Source organism: Hypoxylon fragiforme (genome assembly GCF_022984875.1).
Source record: "Hypoxylon fragiforme strain CBS 206.31 chromosome Unknown GGS25scaffold_1, whole genome shotgun sequence".
NCBI classification, from domain to species: domain Eukaryota; kingdom Fungi; phylum Ascomycota; class Sordariomycetes; order Xylariales; family Hypoxylaceae; genus Hypoxylon; species Hypoxylon fragiforme.
The window spans coordinates 4,606,697-4,616,462 of record NW_026054756.1 but is presented as its reverse complement, the minus strand read 5'-3'; the positions used below and the strand labels follow the sequence as shown (position 1 = coordinate 4,616,462).

Sequence of the window (9,766 nt, the reverse complement as noted above, 5' to 3'; positions counted from 1 at the left end):
TGCGTTTCAAGTGTAACAAACTGATACCAAAGTAATCACGAGTACTAGAATTCATCCTAACAGTGCTGAGCTGATTGGCACACACCCTCTACAGTTTTCACGATCCCCCCTCAAGCCATGATTTGTGTCACGTGGCGGAACGTAGAAGACGAAGAACAACATCTTTGTTGCGCGGGATTCTTTAACGTCTCCCCGAAGACTATGGAAGCTACGTATACGTGTAAGTTGTCTTTGTTCTCTCTAGCCCCTAGGTGGACCCTTGGAAATTGGCGTGAAATGTACCGAGTTATCTTCAACCTGGCAGTGAGTTGGTATATGGTATGTAACTATTTTGATTGCATACCAGGCAAGCAGGCATCTTAAGAGATGAATATTACTAGGATTTCTACATGTTCACGTACGTACGAAGAGCCAGGCAGATAGTCTGAAGTGTTGCAGTTGTAAATGTTCCTCTAAAATGTATGGGTATATGTACAGTACTAGGGTAATGCCAATGCATCTATGGGTCCCAGCACGTTCTCTATGCCTACTATATCCTAACTCATCCCCACCGGTGAAAGTAAATCCTCAAATCGTATATACAGTTCGTACCTATCGTTTGCTCGTAAACAAGCGAGAGATATATGGGTAATCATTAAGCGTAGTTACGTTCAAATATGCTGCGCAAACCCAATCGAGTTGTTACCACCGTTGAAAGCGACAAAGTTACTCTTGAAGAAGATATCGCCATATACTTGTAAGCCAGCTGGTGTGGCCTGGAGACCTCCGAAGCAAGCTATCATATTTGTTAGTATATACAGATATAATATTAGAATGTAGTAGAACTTACTCTGCTGATCGACCTGTGCGAAGTTGATGTCAGTGCCCTTGACAGTTGCCATAGAGCCACCAACGTCCAATTGAAGATCGGGCAATTGGGCATCGCAGGGAAACGTAAAGCCACCCTGCTCCTGGTCATCTACAGCACCATCAACTTGCGCATAGTATGCCTTCGCCACTGCGGGATCGGCCAAAAGAAGGGTGGTACCGGTGTCAGCGATGGCCTGCGCCCCAGCCGTAGAAGTCTGTGCCGCGCCACCGTCAATAGCAAACTGCTCACTGGTAAACTGCCAGAAGCCAGCGGTGTTGTTGATAGGAACCCAAGTCATGTCACCGGTGAACTTGGAAGTGTCCACAGTGCCAAATTCATAAGCGCCAGCTGCTTGTGCACGGAGATCAGCAGTGAATAGGGGTTCGGCGAGCGAGGGCATGACGTTGTCGAAGAACGTCTTCTGCTGCTGCGGTTGGACAGTGTTAATGCTGCTGAATGCAAGACCTAGTAGACCGTTGTTGTTCGTATCTTCGACAAAGGACTTAGAAACGGCGGTGGCCAGCTCAATAGCCTGCTGGGTGACAGTGGCACCACCAAGATCCACAGTGTCAGTCCCTACATTTCCCGCCGCGCCTGAGCCATCTCCATAAGATATCTGGAATGAGGCACCCTGCATTAAGGCAAAAGTGTTGGATTTGGTAGGATCGTAGACCGTGTGACCCTGGGTCGCGGCATTGCTGAGCTGGGTGTTGAAAACCCACAGATCGGAAGAACCAGAATCGAAATCGAGATTCAAAGTCTGTCCACCAATATTAACTGGAGAAAGGTATTCAACATCGTTGGCCTCAGGAGTGGCTGTAACAGAGCCAGTTCCGTTAGACGCAGCTACCCCAGCGGCAGCCCCAGCGGCAGCCCCAGCAGCAGCCCCAGCAGCACCTCCCTTGCGACCCTTCTTATGGCGAGGTTCTCTTTTGGAGATCATCTCGCTCTGTTGCTGCGCAGCATTTGCGACGGAGGCTGGAATTGGCATCCGGTACTTGCGGAGAGTCTTCAGTAGCGCTCGAGGGCCATTGCGACCAGTGTAGTTCGGGTTCGCCACACGTTCGACCTTGTATACACCTCGTTTTTGAATCTTCACTGGCGAAGCAGAAGATAAGGCTAGAAGCCCAAAAAGGAGAACCAATTTAGCGAAAGACTGCATCTTCCTATAATCCCTTGGAAAGAATAGAAGTATAAAGTTTTTTATGCGAATAATATAAGTACGACCACACCAGGTGGTTTGAACGAAAGAAGTGATATGGAAAGAAAAGATCCAACCCGTCTGACGGTTCGACTAGAAGGGGTCGGCTTAAGAAAAAAATGTAAGAATATACAAAGAAGGGCGAAGGTAAAGGTTGACAAGCAACGAGAGAAAGGAAACTAGAAAGAAACAACTGCTGAATGAATGTTGTCGCGGACAACAGGTTCCATAGGAATTGAAGAATAGAAGAAAAAAAAATAAGAAATCGAAGGCCAAGAGTTCTGCTTTTGAAGTCCAAGAAGAGCCAGCAACAAAAAGGGGTGTAGGGATTAAGGCCGGTAGGCCATCATTCGATCTACGTTAAGATCGTAAAGATCAGAAACAAGCTCTAGCCAAGCTAGCCAAGGTCGATCATGGGAACCATGATGGATGTGATGCAAGTTGTGTCTCGAGTGCAGAGGGACGAGAGACGGGCTTGGCCAGAATTGGAGCTTGCGTCGTCATGTTCCCCGTCGACAAGTTGAAACGAGGTCCACTAGGAATTCTTCTAAAGCGGATAATGTAGCAAAGTTGGTGGGGGCTAGTTTAAAGAAGGATAAGCGAATAGGCAATGAAGAGCTTGACTCGTTAGCGAACAAACGATTCTCATCCACTGGACCTTGAGGCTCCAGAGACTAATGCAGGGGCTCGAACCCGTAGCGAATTCTGGGGAATCCGCGCCTCATTGGCCTCATCATGTACTCGTGCATAGTGTAGGTACCTACTACCCAAGGCTCCAAGCAGCTAAAGAGTGGTGTTAGCATATGTAGTTCGGTGACAAAGTTGAATACCCAGACATGTAATAGTTAGGAACATATAGGTAAGTGGGAGTATCATGAGCAACTCCCTCGTCGGTGAAAGAACACGAGCCTTTGAAACCTACAAAGATACTTAGATAGGTACAATACAACACAATCGAAATCTCCGAGTACGGTAACATCAGGCACCTTGGTCTAGTTTAGGTTACAGTACAAAGTCCTTAACAAAGGCTAGACATTCCTGGGGGCGTTTCAAGAGCAGCACAGGGTTTAGGCTGGGTAAAGGAGATCACGGATCCTTGTAGACTGACAGAAATGATTTGCTGATTTACATACTATGTCGTACACTGATTTACATAGAACCGAAGAAAAAACCGAAAACTGCATGATGTGCTTGATATGTACCAGGATAGTATGCACATATTAGTTGGGATGGAAAAGGGTAAAGGGTAAAGAAGATGGGGAATATGGAGATGGAAAGTCTTGTCTAGATGCCATGTAAAGAAAATGTCGACGCTAGAAGAAGCTTGTTTGTGACAAGACTTTTTGTCAAATGCTTAATTTGGCTTGGAATTGCTTGGGACGCTTGTGGTGAAGTGAAGCTAGGATTTGTAATTGTCTGAAAAGAATGAAAGAATGAAAAATGGAAACCCAAATAAAAGCGTCAGGTCGTAGCGAAACGAAGCACCTAACCTAGTTAACTACCTAAGGTTAGTAGCAACTTGAAGCAATAGCCCTGAGGTAAGCAAGTCTCTTATCGATAGTTGATGCTTACCTGTTGATGCACTTAGATGCATAACACTAGATATATGCATACCTAGGTATAGTTAAATGATCAACAGCAATAAGTTAACTAACTAACGTTATTGAACATTGAACTTGAACATTGAACTTGAACAGTGCACTGCCCAGCCACTTGCCACCAGCCACTTCATTACTTCTCAGAGTGCATGTGCTCTGTTTTCGTCACCGTTTGAAACTGAGCTCACTTTGATTTTCCCCTCCCAACCTCACATTTTCCCATTTTCCCATTCTCCATTATCCAAATTTCCCATTTTCTACCGTAATTGACCAACGACCATCAACACCATCGATAAGCACATCGCAGCTAGATTCTCCGTACCAGCTGGACCGATAACAACTTTTTTTTTTTTTTAGTTTCTAATTTTTATACTCATACCACTCATCCCTAACTTCTCCCTTTGGTTGATCGTCTATTACACCGTCGCCAAGCTCGGCACTATCGTTCGTCCGTCACTCAGTCATCATGTCGGACGACGATGTCGAAGTTACCGGCACGCGAAGTTCGCGGCGCAACGCCGATAGAAGAACCCCGCGATTTAGCTGGAATTTGGCATACGAAGAGACCTTCTTTAGATCGCTATGCGAGTCCATGCAGATGGGATATAAGGAGAACCATAGCTTCAAGTCTGGCGCCTGGGAACGCGCCGCCATCGCATTACGCGACAAACATGGAGCATATCCCGAGAAGAGCCATCTCATCAATAAGGCTGACAATGCGCGGAAGAAGTTTCGCATGTGGAGGGGGTTAAGGGAGGATCCCGAGTTTCTATACAACCCCACCACCAGAATGGTTACGGCCAGCGAGGATGCCTGGAGAGGGCACTTTGAGGTACTTTTATACCATCAGGGGATACTCCCCTCAGATCTCTTAACAACCCAACCTACCTAGGTAACTAACGGCCATGGCTTACAGAAAGAACCCCTATCGAAGGCCCTTAGAGGTCGACCGTTCGACCACGAGGATTACATGGAGATCCTATTCCCCGATGTCGTTGGATCTGGCGGCGCTCCAAAGCGGATCATGAAGCCGCGGCGAAGGAACCCAGATGGTACCCTGAGCGCTAGACCAAGCACCGCAGACCAAAGTGTTATCGATCCCTCCCTTGACTCCACCATATTCAACCAGACGCCCACACAAAATCCTGGACTACAACAACAAACCCCAATGCAGCAAACGCCAACCGTTACCCAACCGTTACCCACGCCTACCGTGCCTCAGCCTATGCTGCAGAGACCCTCATCCACCACCATTCCGCCTCGAACATCCATCAGCGCAAACCCGAGTGCACTTACACCACCAGACGAGCACGCCCCTAATACGCAAGCACAAAAACGGCCCAACCCTAACCCTGGTCCTGGCTACCCAGAAAAGCGACGAGGTAGACCGTCTCGCTTCTCCACTAACTTTTACAACCAGCAATCCACTACGCCGTCTTCTTCATCTGTCAACCCTCCTGCTGCTGCTCCTGCCGCCACTTCTGCGCCCCTGGCAGTGTCTCAAGGGGTCAACAGTTCCTTTAGCTCCATTGGCCTTGTAGAAGACGGCATCTTTTCCCTCGCCGAGGCCCTGAGAACCCGCAATCCCCCAAAATGGCCAGAGCAAGCGCTCGATATTTTCTTCCGGGAATTCGCAGACGAGGACGCCGACTTGCAGCTTAAGATAGCAGAGAAGGCCCTGACAGACGAGAACAAAGCGATGGTGTTTGTCAAGATGACGCCAGTGCTACGGCGGCACTGGGTAGGCAGACTAAGGGAAGTCCATATGCGGAATCTAGGAGGAAGTCTTAGCCTAGAGGGGAGAGTTCGGGAGGATGCTTCATAAGCATAAGGCCCTTGATTTATACAACAGACGACAGAACAACAAACATCAAAGCGGGCGTTGCCGGCTGGACAGGGTTTGGCGCACAGGCGTTACACACCGGAAGGAAAAGCTGCGAATAGCAGTATTGCGAGAGCTAACGATGCACGAACAAGCCCTAGGGAGGCTTTGACCTCCCCGCGTTAATACTTTCGAGTCTGAATTCTGAATTCTGTGGCTACTTTTTTTTTAAACTGAGGCATTGGGTAACTAGTCTTGCTTTACGGCGGAGTCTGCTCTTTTTACCGTGGAGTTCCACGTTATATGTAACGTTGTGTGGTTTAGGCACAGTATATACCTCCAGCTACTGCTTTACTACCAGTTGCCTACTAGGTACCTACTTACCTAGGTACATAGTAAGCTTAATGAATATTATCCAGAAGATTCTCCATTAGATATGTGTCTATCAGCATGCTCGGACAGACAGATAGCCGTCCACGTCGTTGGCTTACTCGCCGTGGTAAAATTCCTCGATATGGTAATCCATGATACGAAATAGCACAGTAGGCTTCACCGAGAATGCGGCAGTCCAACGGTAGCCTACCTACCCACGAGTTACACATGCCATTATACATACCCAAGCACGTACCCAATGCTGCGATGCCACGAGTAAGTGTGTGATACTCTTGTTTCACTCCACGGCGCCCTTGTGTCTATATCCACGGGAAGCTGCGGCTGACTTTTGCTTCTTAAACATATACGATGGGGAAAGATGCCTGAAATAGGCTACGTGACTCAGCGCGAGGTGGCAGAAAATACAGAATACAGAATACAGAATACAGAATATAGAATTTTCAGATGTGATGTGATGTGATGGTGACTTGCTTGTGTCATAGATGTCTGCCTATGTAACTGCGAGTTGGTAGATAGTATAGTGCGCTGCTGCCTGGATGCCTATCGCCTCTAATCGTGTGGAGTGGATAGGTATTCAGGTATATCAATGCGCACCTGTCCTATTGTGTGTGTTTGCTCTCCTGTCGAGGTAAAAGGGGGAGCCCAGAAGCTACGAGAGTTGTCCTTCTCAGATGCTAGGTTAGTAGTACCTAAGGCGCAACAGGAGGAAGAGAGAAGGTACGTTTACCGCTTTTTTTTGAGCATCGTGGATCGTTTATCTTGCATTTGCCTATCCGTTTATATGTCTTGGAACTCTAGTCAATCGCTCTACAATCTACCTACAGTGTCTCTATTGTTGTTTCATATATTTTCCTACAGATCTGCTGCCGTGCCAATTTCTCAAACATCTTCTGGCCGGCAAACATAGCTGTTTATCTTTGCTTGCTGTTGAATCAACGAGGGAAAGCTTCACCTCTCTTGACTAACAACCACACTACATCAACCTTAGATCCTCGCGTTTCCATGTGCCGACTGTATATGCGTGCGTAGGCTAAAGGCCAGCCGTCTCTACACAGCACACCCACACCACCATATCAACCAACCATGTCTCACCCATACCAGCCCGGCCTCCTCACGGCGCAAGAGGCTCGGCGGCTCCCCGACTCCACGCACCGCCTCCTCCAACTCCTCCGAATCTTCCTCCCCCGCAAATTCGACTTCGACCTCACGCACCTCCCGACCATCTTCACGCTCTTCAGCTTCTTCGCCGGCACCCTCGGCCTGATCAGCCGCTCGAGGGCGTGGCCCTACAAGTGGGCGCAGGAGCTGTTCACAGTCTCGATCTCGGTCCCGATGAACGACGAACTGTACCAGCAGGTGCTCGACTGGATGACGACGAATGTACTAGAGCGACGGCCAAACCGCCCCCTGACGGCGCAGACGAAGCCGTCGCGGAAGTTCACGGTAGGCGGAGGCGATCGCGATGGCGGCCACGACCACGACCACGACCTCCAGCAGATCAAGAACAAATTCGCCATCGACTACCTCTCCGCCTCCGGCCCCGTGTGGTTCATGCACAACTGGCGGCCCTTCGCGATCGAGACCCCCACCACCAAAGACGACAGCTTCTACAGCCGGCGCGCGCGCTCCCGCTGGGGCGACTCCTCCGACTGCGCGCGCGACGTCCTCGCCATCACCACGCTGGGCCGGTCCCAGGCGCCGATCAAGCGGCTCCTCGAGACCTGCCGCGCGGCGTCGGAGAGGCACGCGCAGCCGACCGTCACGATCCGCGGCTTCGACCGCGTGAACTACCACTCGTACTCGCACTACGCCTCGTCCGCGTGGGAGATCAAGGCGCACAAGGTGGTGCGCCAGCTCGACTCGATCCACCTCGACGCCGGCGTCAAGCGCGGCCTGGTCGCGGACATAGAGCAGTACCTCGACCCGCGCACGCGCCGCTACTACAACGCGCGCGACATCCCCTACCGCCGGGGGTACCTCCTGCACGGCCCGCCCGGCACGGGCAAGACGTCGCTGTCGCTCGCGCTCGCGTCGCGCTTCGGCCTCGACCTGTACATCGTCGACCTTGCCGCCATACCCAACGACGACGTCCTGGACTTTCTGTTCCGCGAGCTGCCGTCGCCGGCGCTGGTGCTGATGGAGGACATCGACGCGGTGGGGCTGAGGAAGAGGGCCGAGTCCAAGAGTAGGAGTAGTAGTAGTGGCGATAGGACGTCGGCGAAGAAGTCGTGCGCGTGCACGCTGGCGGGGGTGCTGAATGCGCTGGACGGGGTGGCGTCGAGCGAGGGGCGGGTGCTGCTGATCACGACGAATAAACCGGAGAAGCTGGACGAGGCGCTGTTGAGGCCGGGGAGGGTTGATAGGAAGATTTATCTGGGGCATATTAATCAGAGGGGCGCGGCGGATATGTTTAGAAGGATGTTTGAGGAGACGCCGGGGGAGGGTGAGCGTGAGCGTGATGGTGAAGGCGAAAGTCAGGACGTAGAAAGTGGTAGAGAGAAAGGGGGTAGAGGAAAGGGGGGTACAGATCTAGTAGCTCTGGGCCTGCAGTTCTCCGCCCAGATTCCCGAAGAAACATTCACGCCGGCGCAGATACAGGAGTACCTCATCCAGCACCAGGGATCTGCTACAGAAGCCGTGGAGCAGGCTACGGGTTGGGTGGCGGAGGAGGTGCGCAAGGCAGAGGAGATTCGGATGAAGGAGGAGGAGGAGTTGCGGAAGGCGGAGATGAAGAGGAGGAAGGCCCGCTTGAGTGATAGTGGTGTGACGGACTTGAGTGACACGACGCGGTCGTCGACTACGTGCAGCGACTAGTGTTACGATGGGGATGGATAGCAAATACTGACTAGATTAGGAGAATTTGCGTACTGTAGACTTGGGTACCTAGTAGGCAAGTAGGCAGTCTTTTGTTATGGTTGCTTTCATCACGATCCATTGCACTGGGAGGTAGACAAAAGAATGATTTTACTACTTGATTTTATAGTTATGATCTTTGCTTTTGATTTGGTTTCTTCTTGTAGTCTATTATCATTTCGCCCTTCACTTATTCGCACCCCTTGTGGCGCTATAAAGGGATGGAATCAGATTTGAACCTGGGAAAGGCTAGAACAGCGACCTTCTATGGCTAGAAGAAGGTTCACCACCAAGGTAGTTTTGATGTTCGTTATTCCCTCCAAGTGTAAGTTGAACAATGCCCCTAATCCACCATAAAGCCGCACGGCCTTCTACCTCCAGCACCATAAACCGAAGAAGAACCCCGAAGAAACTCATATGGGTCGACCGGCTCTTTTCGGCGGCCGTCCCGGTCGAGTCACCATAGCGACAGTGCCGCATACAGCCTTAAGGCAGTCGGCGAAAAGCCACATTTGCACCAACTACTCCCTGGTTAGTCTTCATCAGAGACAGCTATTTCAGCCATCCAAAGCCACAAAGCCGAGTGGTAACTGGAAAAAACAAGTCGGCACGCTGCATTCTCTGCAGCTAGAATGTGCTCTTTCGAGTCACTTTCGCTGAAGAAAAGGGGGGGTTGTGGAAGATTCAGGCCGCGACCTTTTTCCAACTCAGTGAAACTCAGCGATGCCCACTCGGTAGTTACAGCATGATGTCGCCTACTATAATAGCTTCTGTCCGTGCTGATATATCTTTGTACCACCAGATGGAGTCGGTATCCTGTCCCGGTATGTGATAGACAAGCCAGGCCACCATTTCACAATGTCATCCAAATGCGAATTGTGGCGAGATATGTAGAGCTTTATCTCGAAGGTCTGCTTTGGAAGATTCGCTGTGAGGCAACCAAGTGCGTGGCATGAAAAGTTGTGTCGAATCCGTATTGATCCCATATCTCCCTAGTAGGCAGGTAAGAAGGATGGTGCCAGATTCTGCATCGACTGCAGGCCCAACAC

At 50.4% G+C, this 9,766-nt stretch overlaps 3 protein-coding genes across 3 annotated transcripts; 2 read left to right on the top strand and 1 right to left on the bottom strand.

Moving 5' to 3' along the window:
- Positions 1 to 506: 506 nt before the first annotated feature.
- Positions 507 to 2,511, bottom strand: GGS25DRAFT_66855 (acid protease). The gene is made up of 2 exons (XM_049265946.1): positions 830 to 2,511; positions 507 to 775 (listed from the first exon to the last, which is right to left on the bottom strand). The coding sequence occupies exons 1-2, from the start codon at positions 2,010 to 2,012 to the stop codon at positions 651 to 653; spliced, it is 1,308 nt and encodes a 435-aa protein (XP_049122133.1). The 5' UTR covers positions 2,013 to 2,511; the 3' UTR covers positions 507 to 650.
- Positions 2,512 to 3,855: 1,344 nt separating this feature from the next.
- GGS25DRAFT_66801 (Myb/SANT-like DNA-binding domain-containing protein) lies at positions 3,856 to 5,673 on the top strand. The gene is made up of 2 exons (XM_049265945.1): positions 3,856 to 4,481; positions 4,566 to 5,673. Exons 1-2 carry the CDS (start codon positions 4,116 to 4,118, stop codon positions 5,472 to 5,474), a joined length of 1,275 nt encoding a protein of 424 aa, XP_049122132.1. The 5' UTR covers positions 3,856 to 4,115; the 3' UTR covers positions 5,475 to 5,673.
- An 882-nt stretch (positions 5,674 to 6,555) lies between these two features.
- GGS25DRAFT_527881 (P-loop containing nucleoside triphosphate hydrolase protein) lies at positions 6,556 to 8,906 on the top strand. Its single transcript, XM_049265130.1, has one exon. It carries the CDS (start codon positions 6,948 to 6,950, stop codon positions 8,676 to 8,678), a length of 1,731 nt encoding a protein of 576 aa, XP_049122131.1. The 5' UTR covers positions 6,556 to 6,947; the 3' UTR covers positions 8,679 to 8,906.
- Positions 8,907 to 9,766: the final 860 nt, after the last annotated feature.

Coding starts and splice junctions, on each gene's coding strand:
- GGS25DRAFT_527881 (XM_049265130.1), top strand. CDS start 6,948: ATGTCTCACCCATACCAGCCCGGCCTCCTCACGGCGCAAGAGGCTCGG.
- GGS25DRAFT_66855 (XM_049265946.1), bottom strand. CDS start 2,012: ATGCAGTCTTTCGCTAAATTGGTTCTCCTTTTTGGGCTTCTAGCCTTA. Junction 776..829: donor CGCACAGGTCGATCAGCAGA/GTAAGTTCTACT, acceptor CAAATATGATAG/CTTGCTTCGGAGGTCTCCAG.
- GGS25DRAFT_66801 (XM_049265945.1), top strand. CDS start 4,116: ATGTCGGACGACGATGTCGAAGTTACCGGCACGCGAAGTTCGCGGCGC. Junction 4,482..4,565: donor CCTGGAGAGGGCACTTTGAG/GTACTTTTATAC, acceptor CATGGCTTACAG/AAAGAACCCCTATCGAAGGC.